The sequence below is a fragment of the Glycine max genome, chromosome 5 (assembly GCF_000004515.6).
Source record: "Glycine max cultivar Williams 82 chromosome 5, Glycine_max_v4.0, whole genome shotgun sequence".
NCBI lineage: Eukaryota > Viridiplantae > Streptophyta > Magnoliopsida > Fabales > Fabaceae > Glycine > Glycine max.
This window is the reverse complement of record NC_038241.2, coordinates 5,390,533-5,403,300: the sequence shown is the minus strand read 5'-3', so window position 1 is coordinate 5,403,300 and position 12,768 is coordinate 5,390,533. Positions and strand designations below refer to the sequence as shown.

General features: G+C 35.1%; 1 protein-coding gene across 1 annotated transcript; it reads left to right on the top strand.

Moving 5' to 3' along the window:
- Positions 1-5,397: 5,397 nt before the first annotated feature.
- Positions 5,398-6,151, top strand: LOC100305616 (alpha-amylase inhibitor/lipid transfer/seed storage family protein). Its single transcript, NM_001251066.3, has one exon. It carries the CDS (start codon positions 5,448-5,450, stop codon positions 5,859-5,861), a length of 414 nt encoding a protein of 137 aa, NP_001237995.1. The 5' UTR covers positions 5,398-5,447; the 3' UTR covers positions 5,862-6,151.
- The last annotated feature ends 6,617 nt before the right edge of the window (positions 6,152-12,768 follow it).

Below are 12,768 nucleotides of genomic sequence, written 5' to 3'. Positions count from 1 at the left end.
GTAGAATGCATTGCGTTCTAAGACGGTCTTTGACATGTGACCGTCTTAGAATGATTATCATTCTACATCGATCGTCTCAGAACCGATGTAGAACTTTTTTTTATAGAATTGAAAGTTAGGTTCTTCAAATATCTGCAATAAACACATGAGAATATGAAATGAATTAAATTTTATGCAATGAAAAATAACAATATATAAATTCAAGATGGTACATATTAATCAAACAATGTTTATCACTCCTTCACCTAAACCTTGCTCCTTCTCACTCTCACTGCTCTTCCTGTAAATGTCATATTTTTGTTTAGTTAAGATACACGAGCTACTTCAAAGTTCAAACAATCAAATTAAAGCAAGTCTAATATAGTCTTCTTAAACTGTAGACTTTTGTTTAGTTAACAAATACAAAAAATTGAGATTGGTAGAAGCAGGAATTTATTTATTATCATAGAATTGTCCACAAGTTTAGTTCATAATGAATAAATTGCATATATAAAACAAAACAATGAAATATCATCACATTTACTGCTGATCAGACAATAAAAATGGAAAAATGTCAAGAAGGTACCTGCCAATGTACAACTTTAATTTTAATAATGTAAGCACTAATTAGATCAAAGAAATATTTGCTATAAAACCAGGGGAACTATAAAACCAGACTCACATATAACATTAAATGTGATCATCAATGTATAGTGTTACTATATAGATCAAAGACCCTAGTAATTTGTTTACATTTATAATTTGACTATTTAGTAGTAACAATCCATTCTATACATAACTACATATAACAAGCAAATAGTAATGCAAAATTAAGAGAATGGTTTTGTTGTATTTTTTATCAAGGCCTGGAAAAAGAAGTATCCTTTGGCGAATCAAACGAGCTCCAATTACCTATTAATAAGTCTGCGTGCTCATTTAGATTTTGGAAAGGTTTAAACAGATGTTTTGATTAAAAAAAAGGCACTTTAGGGAGAAACTCCTTTTATTTCCTTTTCCCAAACACCAGTTGACATTGGGATAAATAAGCCAAACAGGCTGAAAGCCATCTGCGAGGCAAATATTCAAAAAGAAAGAATTACCTGCTCATAAGTCTATTTCCAGAAGACACTACCTCAAATGGTAGATATTGACTAGACAAACAATATGAATATCCACCACTTAAAACAAATATTATATTACAAAGCACCAAAATAGTTGTATGAAAAAAAATTGTCACTATAAACAAAGATATAAGAACATATCCTCCAACAGCATAGTCATCACGACACAAAATAGCTTAGGGTCATAAAGTGTGGTATTTGCCAAAAACACAAAGCAACTTGAAGAATCATTGCATTTAGTGAAATATCATTAGAAGCTACAACCCATATGAAAATCAACATAAAAAAAAAAGTGAAGAAGGGCAAAAAATACACGTGCACATTCCTATACACATGGTGAATGAAGTGAGACAATATGAGTAAAGAAAAAAGGAAAAAGAGAGAGATACTAATTCCACTTCAAAAGAATTGAAACTCATTTTCAGGTAGTTAGGGATTGAATTATATGATCTTTCAACATTTCACTCATTAATCCCATTGGACTAACAAAGAGGGGGGGTTAAGCTTTAGAATAACTATGCCAAATATTTAAAAATAATAATACCTTGACCAATAGAAAGTCAATAAATGACTTGGATAAAATTCGTCTCTGGCAATGGAAATTTAACGCACACAAAATACCAACATGAAAATATTGAGTCAAGCCATATCAATCTTGTGTGGAACAACATAACTTCATAGGGATTTTACATTGCACATGGTAAAAAAATAATTAAATAACACTCACATATATTCCTAAAGCATTCTGAAATATTCATTCCCATTAGAGAATTCATGACATGAATCATGTGGTCAATTTGCAAATTCCCATTAGAGAATTTCCAATCGCGATTGAACTTGAAGCAACCACATGGTCAATTTGCAAATTTCCATCCAATTCTATTTTCTTCTTACAAAATATACCCTTTGTTGAAACCTTGTTTCTCCTGGTCTCTTTAGAAGCTAGTGTTTTGGGGATGAATCCCTCACTCTCACCTTTTGAATTTCCCGACACAACAATAGTACAAGGCAACCCATTTTGTAGTTCCAACTGAAGCTCACAAAGAGCCCGAGCCATGCTCAACATCCTCGGCCACCTGGAAAAGTTTTGTTTCCATAATGTGAGCAACATAAAAAGGGAAAACAAAGCGCCTGAGCCATGCTCAACGTCCGCCAGCCCATTTTGCACTTAAAAAAGGAAAACAAAGAACAAAAACACCCCACCAAACAAAGGTCGAGAAAAAGGGTTTTTCCCCTACAATGTAACATTATGACAAACACGTAGTGGACAGTACTCACTGGCGATTACAGAGGAGTATGCACTTGACCATGTCCTCGAACAATGTGAGAGAGTGAAACACCCTTCCAGAGAAGCTTCTATTTGGATGATCAACCACGTGCAGGATTTTGAATTCCCTCACAACCTTCTTTTCCACTTCGGAGAAACGCAGCATTCGCGAAACCTGAGCCTAAAAATAGCAACAATGGAAGAAGCGAAAGAATGGAAACGCACGAAGCAAAAGAAGCGATCAGAGGTTAGCGGTTACATAAAGAGTTAGGTATCGTGATGGGGTTATGTTGTTGGGGAGAGAGGGCGTGGGTGGCGTGAACCCTAACGGCAAGGGATTGGGAGTGTTGGGAAAGTGAAACGAGGAAGGAGGAGGGAGAAGAGCGGAGTGGGCGAATTAGGGTTTTGTAGAATGGGTCCCAATGGTTGGGCGACATCATAAAGAGGTCGTGGCTGCACACTGCTTGCTCCAACTGGAATGGCGAGGGAAGCTTCCGTCAATGGGGAGGATGAGCAATGCAAGCTAGGGTTAGTACGTAATTAGTAAAGGAACGAAGGCGGGTTTTCTTGAAACCCGATGTTGTTTAAACTTTTGATAATTACAGAAATATCACTGTATCACATTCTAAGACAGTTATTTATAACTGCCTTAGAATATACAACGTAAAAATAAATTTTTGTTCCCCTAATTACAAAATTATCATCGCGCCATATTCAAAAACGGTTCTCCAGAACCGTCATAGATGACACATCGTAAAAGCAATATTTTCTAGTAGTGGTTAAACATTTCAACAATTAGAAAGGAAAAAAATTCAACTCCTTTTAATAATTTTTTGGATCCATCCATGTATTTAGCTACGTACTATAGGAGATTTATATTTAACTTTGAGGAGTATATTTAAGAAAAAAAAAAAAAAGGACTTACAATAGGCTTCAACGAATTGAGTACAAAGTTAAGCTTGGTCTTCGGGGAAGAACCTTGCCAGCCCCGAGTTTAATTTTTCTATTAATTATTTTCCTTAAGGACTTACACGTACGTTATTGTGATTAATTTCCATGCAATTCCACTTGATTTGTGTTAACAAATATTCTAATTATTATTCCTTAATCAAACCTTTGTATTGTATAGATGCATCAAAATTTCCACACAAAAAAATAGATGCATCATAATTTCCAACAAAAAAAAATAATGCATAATAATTAATTAAGAGATCACGTTCTCACAATCAAAGTTGGCAGAGATAAATCCTTATAGCTCTTAAGATCAGGAGCAGCTATAAGGTTTTTTTTTTTTTTTTTGAAAAAAAGGAGCAGCTATAAGGTGCTTTGTATTGTATATATTAAAAAAGAGGTTTGAGGTCTATACTATATTAAAAAAATTCAAGAAATTTAACAAACACTCTAAAATATTAATTAATATAGATTAGATTTGCATACCATGCCTAACCTTTGCTGTTCTCCAGGAGAGAAAAATGTCTTCCCAGTTTAGATTTGCATCCCGGCCATTGCTGTCTATTTTTAGAAGACAATTCAACTGAACAATATTAATCTCTATGATAAGTTGCAAGTGCGTGTCCAACAATTTTCTAGGGTCAGAATGTTTTTCACCTGAACTAGCAAGATTACAATGGCCAGCACTAAATTGGGAAAAAATGTAACCCTTTAAAATGATTAAAAAAGAACATTAGTACTTAATTACAGTAGAAATCGCATTGGTGTGCGCACCTAAAAAGGGGGAAAAGACTAAAAAATGAGACAATTGAAGAAAGAATCTAAAAATTCAGCATAAGCCCTAACAATCTAACCATTGAAATAAAATAAGAAAATGGGTGGTCAGATATATATATTCAAGTTCAGACAGCAATATATTACAATAGATCACATACAATTGTAAAGCAATTAACTTCTTTTAATTAAACAGTAAAGATATATGCTAAATATTTGAGGTCAGACAGCAATAGATGCCCATCCCACCTTACCACCTAAAGAATCACTTGAGTGTGAGCCTAATCCAATGGGACAATCTCGGTTCAGTAACTATAAATCCTTTAAATTATAGTTCATGATTGTCCTTGGTGATACTAACAAGAATGGGATCCCCTGCAGTTTCAAAATAAAGTGCAGTGTGTGCAGTTTTAAATCCCACCAATGGAATGCATTTAATTGATTTTGAAAGATAAAATTATCATTTACTAATCAAACAAATGATATTCAAAAGCATGTTCTTTCAGAACTGTAGACGACCTTAATCCGTATTAACTGTAACTAGTAAGACCTTAGGCCAATTTTGCAGAGGGATCGGTGGTCAAATACCCCAATTAGGGACCAAATTTAAATCCATCTTCATTTGGGAAAGGCAATTCCAAATTGATATTCAAGTCTTCATTGTATCCTTGTAGGACACAGCTTAATTTGTTCATATTACTATTACTATACATTAAAAAATAAATAAATTCCAAGGCAAGTCCCACATGTGGGAATCAAATCACAGGCCGTTTTCCCGCGCATGATCGATGAAGTTCACGGGAGTGCTTTCACTGATCACATGCCAAGTGGTAGATATCTTTTCACAAAGCAAAAGTGGGAAACCACTCCATGGTTTTCCAATACTTTATGACGAAAATTTTCCTATTGGGAATTGGAAAGCCTATCATATTTTACGCCCATTGTCCAGCTACACAAAGACAACTTCGTCGGTTCACATGTCTGGTTCCTCAAACATCAAAACCCACGATAAATAACCAAGCACTATATAGTTTAGTTGGCAAACACATGTTAAGTTTTTTGAAAAAAATTTAAGTTTAATTTTTATAAAATACATCCTTAAATAAGGACAAAAAAATTTAAATATAATTAAATTTTAGATAAAATATTAATCTTAGAGTGGACTCAAAACATCAAAATTTATAAAAATACTTTGAAATTTTACTGTTACCAATAAATCAAAGATCCTAATTCTTGAATCTTGGACAAAAAGTACACCAACCATTAACTCCTATATATAACCTCATCACAAATTACTCTCCCTTCACACAAACTTTATTACAGTTGTTGTAACTAAGCAAGAATATTATTAGGCAATGAAGTCTTCTGGACCTTCAACAACTCTTGCTCTTTTTTTAACCATCAATTTGCTTGTCTTTGTCATGGCAAGTGGCTGCTACACTTGCACACAGCCTAAGCCAAACCCTAGCCCTAACCCATTCCCTTACCCTAACCCCAGCCCTACCGCAAAGAGCTGCCCCAGGGACGCACTTAAGCTGGGTGTGTGCGCAAACGTGCTTAATGGACCAATTGGTGCGATTGTGGGGTCACCACCGGACCACCCATGTTGCTCAGTGCTAGAAGGGCTTCTTGACCTTGAAGTTGCGGTTTGCCTCTGCACTGCCATCAAAGCTAACATTCTTGGCATTAACCTTAACATCCCCATTTCACTTAGCTTGATCCTTAACGCCTGCGAGAAGTCTCCACCCTCTGACTTCCTATGCAACTAGACATTATTAAGCATGCCATTCTCAATTATCCATGCACTACTTAATCTCATTGATGTGTTTGTTTATTTGTGATTTTGGTTGCCCTTTATGTTGTGGTGATGATCGTGTTGTTCGGACCGTGCTAACTCATTTAGTGAGAATGCAGTTGTAGCCGTAATTTAACTTCTGGTGTTAGTAATGACTTTCTAATTTTTGAAATTTGAGGAATTGTTCTATGTTGTGTTAAGTTGTTAACTAAGGATTCTCCTTAATATAAGCTATTGACGGAAATAAAACAGCCAAAATTTACATCCGGCGTCAATATCAATTTTATGAAAATGACTTAATTGAAATATTTTTAAAAATTAAAAAATCTGATTAAAATGTTTAAAAATTTAAAAATCAAATTGAACAATTTAAAGTAATTTAGGGACAATAAATTGATAATTAAGCCTAAAATTTTGTGCACATTCATTTTTAACATGCGCATTCAACGTTAAAGTTCCAATTATGGTACGTATTATCATCTCTATGTTTTTCTTAAATTAAAAACCTTTTAGCCTTTTGGAAGAATATATATATATATATATATATATATATATATATATACACACACACTGGAAGAACATATTCTTCCAATAATAACTTCCAAGTTCTAATAAAGACCATTTTCTTTAGGGGAAGGCACCGATCACACGCCAATGTGTATGTATAATCTACTGAAAGCACTTCTATATTCACCATCATTTATACATACAGAGGAAGTTGTTTAGAGGGTTTAGCACGATACCACAGATTTTTTACAATTTTTATTTTACAGTTTTACTTGTTAGTTCACATTCTCGTACTCTCTAGCATGTATATGCTTTTAGGTTGTCTCAGGGAAAGATTCTTTCAAATCGATATCATGTATCATACAAGTTGCCAAAGAAAATCCATTAGTTGACATGGAAACAAGAATAAGTGACAAATCCACCGATAGAAAATGGAAAAAAATATACAGATGATTCAGGGGAAACTTGCTAGAAATTGTACTCGCAGGCTTGCTGTGTGGTTTTGTCGCATCTCCCGTGATTGCTTTGGGCTTGAAGTTGGGCTGTTTTGCTTTCTGCCGTTTGTTTTTCTACATTTTCCGGACAAAAAACAATCGGAAACTCCCTTACTACAGTGTTTTACTCAATTTATTTTAGATTTCTATTTTTAAAAAAGTTAGGTCAAATAAAATTTTAGGAAAATAAACTTTTAAAACTTCACTTAAATAAAAAAAGTATTGATCGAAAATATTTTTTTTATCTTTTTTAAAAAAATTTAAAATTTAAGAATTAATTACGCATAGAAAAATAACTCTATAGTAACTTTTAATTAAGTTTAAATGTTACAAAATTATCATATTACTTTAATTTTGAATAATTTCGTATTTTTATTTTAATTTTAACTCAAAATCTCTTTTAAACTCTAAAAGATCAGACCAAACGCAATGATATTCTACAGATTGTAAATTTTTCGACTCCACGTAATGTTCAACAGGTGAACCCAGATGACTAAAAAGAGAAAAAAGAAAAACAAACACGTGAACCAACAGTACTTTGACATTGAATCTAGCGATATTAATTATTTTGGAGTTTCTATGCTACCTTGAGGAGTTTGGGCATTTCTCGGTTTTTTATTAAATATTTAGTGATGAATGAAATAAAACAAATGGATGATATACAAAACAATTAAGTTACTATTTTATGAGAAAATAGATTGTACAATAATATTATAAATTATTATATAAGATAAGTCTATTAACTTATACTATAATTACCATAAAAATCTTATTATCGATCATTTATAGTTAAATAATAGTATATAATTATTTTACATAACTATTAAACTCTTATTTTATTATGAGTAAAAGGATACTTTTGGTTTTGCTTTCTATATAAATTTCTTTTTCTTTTTTAAGTTTTCACCCTTTAAAATTATAGAACAATAAAATTTTAGTTTTGATTCTGATAAAATAATTGAAATTTGGTTTTGTTTCTTGTAACTTTTCTTTGTTTTTCTTTTCTCTAAAGTTTGAAATAATTGTTTTTAACTTCGGACCTCATCAAAGAATCTCTATCTCTGACTCTCTGTTTTCCTTGAACCTTGTGAATTCCTTTTCCTCTTTTTCATGACCCTTTCCTTCCGTGCCCTCGTCATGATCGACATCCCCCATCCCTTTCATCTAGAGTGTCCAATAATAAAGCAATTAAAGCTTTAGACCTATCAATAAAATAATATTTTTTATAGTTTATTTATAAAGTAATATATAACTGAGTAAAAAAAAATAGAATTTATGTATCTAAATTCTTTACCCACATAAATTATACACAACATTTAATAAAATATCACAAAAATATATTAACAATTTATATATTGACTATTTTTTTAAATGTTGTTAAAAGTGTTTAACATTGTTTTTATTAAGTGTTAGACAAAAAAAATGTTATTAAAAATCACATGTGTAGTAATATCTCGGATTTAAACTTTGAAAATAGAAAAAAAGATAATTAAGAGAAAAAGTTTCACTAAGTATTTAATGAAGTTCTTTAATAGAAATTAATCATCAATAAATACTCTATAACAATGTCGTGATAAAAAAAAACTTACTCAAAAAAATTAAATGTGGTGCATAATGGACCACTTATTCTATAAATATATTTTTTTCTCATTTTGGTTAATTACAATAACCTTGTGTCAGTAGAAAAATAATATGATTAATATATACTTGTATAAGAATAAAATATGTATAAATCAATATTCAAACGCACATTACACACGCTGAAATTTATATTCGATTATATTAATGTCTAAATATATAACTGAATAACAAAGATAAATATTAACATAAATGTGGATAAAAATTATATAAGAAAGCTTATTAATATTTACATTATGTGTAAGTAAAAATACTCAAAATTCAATAAATAAATATTAAGATAAAAAATTGTTTTAAAATATATCATTATATATTGGCAATATTTAGTAAGTCATTTAAGTTGTTAAAAAACTTATTTGATTGTTGAGTAAATAAATTTTTTTAAGTAACTTTTAACATTTTTTAAAACATTACTTGAAATAACGTTTTTTAAAATATTAACTTTTTTTATGTTTTATTCTCTTTTGATTCTTAAAATATTTATTCAATTTTTTTATTATTTTTATTAAATATGTTATTTATCCCATTTTATATTTTTTTTATTAACTTTCAACTTTCAACTATCAATTAGTTTTTTAACTTAATTAACTTTTCACGAAGTTTTGCCAAATATAATCAATTAAAAGGGCATCTCTATCTATCATCTGTATATTGCAGTTAGTAGTTTAAAAATAGTAATCCACAATAGATTTGAGTTTTCCTCTTTAATATAGGATTGCCGGTATTAGTTAGGGATTTTAACTTTTTTATTCCTTCATACCAGCAGATTTGGTTCTATCTCTACCGACTTTAGGTTCATGGGCCGCAGTGGAAATCTGGGCCTTGAGAGCGTGGAGGACATGGCAATTACTATTCTCACACTATTTTCCGCTCTTCCAACCCGATAATTTCTTTTCACCTTTGCATTTTCTAAAAATACTTGAAAACATATTTTCGTTGTGTAATTAATTTTAGATAAAATTAATTTTTTTTAAAAAAGTTACCAAGATTCTTAATTCCCAAGTCTTCATCCTCATTTTCCTTAAATTTTTGCCAAGCAACTTAGTGATTTTTTTTGTTTCTCTTCATCCCTACCCCACAACTTTTTTTATAAAAAAAGGATTCAAATGTCTGAATGATACCTATGAGGCCCTGATAGGAGTCACCACAAGCTAAGTCTAAAGTGCAAAGAAATTAACTGGGCTGGATATCTCTGCTTATTTCATTCATGCACTACTATATTTATACATGAGGATTATGATAGCAATAAGGAAATAATATCCCATTCGGTTACAATGAAAAAGATGTTGTCCCCTAGCACCAGACAAGGCTAACGACATTATGCGTAATTGTTTAGGTATGTTGGCCTCGTGTGAGTGCATGCAGAGCTACGTGTGGGTCCGTTGTCAGCATGGGAATGTGGCACGTGCGTAGCAGCAACATTACTATCAATACCCCAAGTCTGGAGAATATCGTCGAAGAAGACAGTTGCGAATTTCCTCAGAAAAGGCCGAAGAAGCTCGTTCATGGTGGCCTGAAAGGTTGAGGGTGCGTTGGTCAGCCCGAAGGGCATCACTTTGAACTCGAAGTGTCCATGGTGGGTGCGAAACGCTGTTTTCTGGATGTCATCTTCATGCATTTAAATTTGGTGGAACCCTTGTCAAAGATCCAACTTTGAGAACCACGAAGCATTGCCAATCTCATCAAGTAACTCATCAATAGTGGGCATGGGAAACTTATCTTTAATGGTAATGGCATTGAGAGCCCGATAGTCCACGCAACACCTCTAATTTCCATCCTTTTTTTTCACCAATAGCACTAGTGATGAGAAAGGGCTATGGCTATGGCAGATCATATCTACCTCCAACATCGCTACAACTTGGCGCTCAAGCTCGTTTTTCTGGGAGAAAGGGTACCAGTAGGGCCTAACGTTAACAGGTTGAGTATTGGGTTGTAAGTGGATGTGGTGAGTGATGGTACGAGGAGGGGGAAGTTGGGTGGGTTCCAGGAACAGGTGCTGGTATTGGTGAAGAAGAAGATCCAGGGAAGGATGGGTGGTTTTAGTAAGTTTGGGTGTGGTGTCAGTAGAAAGGGGGGTGGGTGTGTGGTCAGTAGAAAGGGGTGTGGTGTCAGTAGAAAGAGGGGTGGGTGTAGTGACACGGGTGAGGTGGTATAAGGCTGAAATACTATTGGTTTGGGCCAAACGTCGAACTTGTTGGGCTGAGGCTGGGCTGGGGTGCATGGGAACATTGGCGTGGAGAGAAATGAGCATGTCGTTGTACGTAAATGTCATCGTCAACAATGAATAATCGGTCCTAAGCGGACTCAGCTGCTTGAGCCACTGAACGCCGAGCACCATATCTGCACCTCCTATAGGCAGCCGAAACAAATCAACAGAAAAAGTGTACCCCTGAATAATAATTGGTACTTTAGGGCATTTCTTGTCGCAGTCGATGGTGTTTCCATTGCCAATCATCACTCGCATTGTTGGCTCGGGTACTTGGGGGAAGATGCAAAAAGGCAACGAGGCGAGCTTGGATAAAGTTGTGGGTGCTACCACCATCCACAAGTATAATCACCTGATGATGGGCAATGTTGCCGTAAATGCGAAATGTCTCCGGTGCCGGCATTTCCGCCAAGGCGTTGAGGCTAATCTGGGGGGTCGTGAGTGGGACGGGGGAAGCAATGTGATCAATGAAGGGTGAGGTCAATGGGGAGGAAACCTCAGAACACTCCTCGTCATCGTCATCTGCGATGAGTAAATGGAGGCGAGGGCGACAACGGTGACCGAGAATCCATTTCTCGTCACAATGGTAGCACAACCCTTTGTCCCGACGGACTTCCAGTTCTTCAGCGGAAAGACGCTTAATCGGTGGGCGAAGTGGAGGTGAGACTGTGGATGTGATGGTCGGAGATGGTGGTGCTGAGCTCGCCGGAGATGGATGAAAAACAGTGGAGTTAGCGCGAGAAGGACAACGTCGGTCCTGGAGTTTTTCTTCCTGTAACTTAGCAAGGGCGACTGCCTATGGGATAGACATGGGTTGTAGCGCTTGAACTTCCCGGCGGAGGTCCGGGTATAGTCCCGAGATGAAACAACTAAGCAACACCGTGGGAGAGAGGCCGATGATTCAATTCGCTAGACGTTCGAACTCTGTGAGATAGTCATTCACAGATCCGCGCTGCTGAAGCTTGAAGAGGGCTCCCTTAGGGTCATCGTAAAAGGTGGGTGCAAATCGTGACTCCAAAGCTTGTAATAGAGTAAGTCACGACGCGATGAACCCATTGTGGGTCATCCATTGGTACCATGACAAAGTAGGGCCATCCATATAAAACGAAGCTACTATTATCCATTCATGGTCCGACAGGCCCTGATAATCGAAGAACTGGCATATTTTAAAAATCCAGCCAAGAGGATCTTGGCCGTCAAATTAGGGTACATCAAGCTTCATATGAGGTTTGTATGAAAGTGGTGAGGGTGTGGGCGCTGGGGATGGGTGGGTATGCGGTGAAGCTGGTTGAATGGAGAGGGTGGCGAGATGTTCGAGCATGGAATCCATTTTCAGGTTCATGGAAGTTTGGGTCTGGGCTAAGGAAGCATGGTCTTGGATAAGGGTGGCTTGAGCCTGCATAAGCTTAGCGACAGCTTCCTCCAGGCATTCAAGGGTGGATTGGCGGGTATTGTGATTAGGCATGGTGGTTGCTGGTTGTGGTGGGCAGGTCGAACCAAATGATAGAAGTCACTACAAGCTAAGTCTAAAGCGGGAAGAAATTAACTTGGCTGAATATCTCTGCTTATTTCATTCATGCACTACTATATTTATACATGAGGATTATGATAGCGATAAGGAAATAATATCCCATTCTGTTACAACGAAAAAGATGTTGTCCCCTAGCACCAAACAAGGCTAACGACATTATGTGTAATCGTTCAGGTATGTTGGCCTCGTGTGAGTGCGTGCAGAGCTACGTGTAGGTCCGTTGTCAGCATGGGAATGTGGCACGTGCGTAGCAGCAGCATTACTATCAGGCCCTTGAAAAAAAATAAAAAAATTAAATTAACAACCACGTCAAGACTGATTTTAAAAGCACAATTCTAACTCCCAAGGATGTTTGTCTAATATACTCCAATAAACAAGTCCTTTCCTCACTTTTTCAGCCATCATCAATTTTCAAGTAGCTATCTTTCTATGATTAACTCTAATTGGTATACCAAGGAAGACAAAAGGAAACTCCCCAACTTTACAATTTAGAAAGCATGTTGCT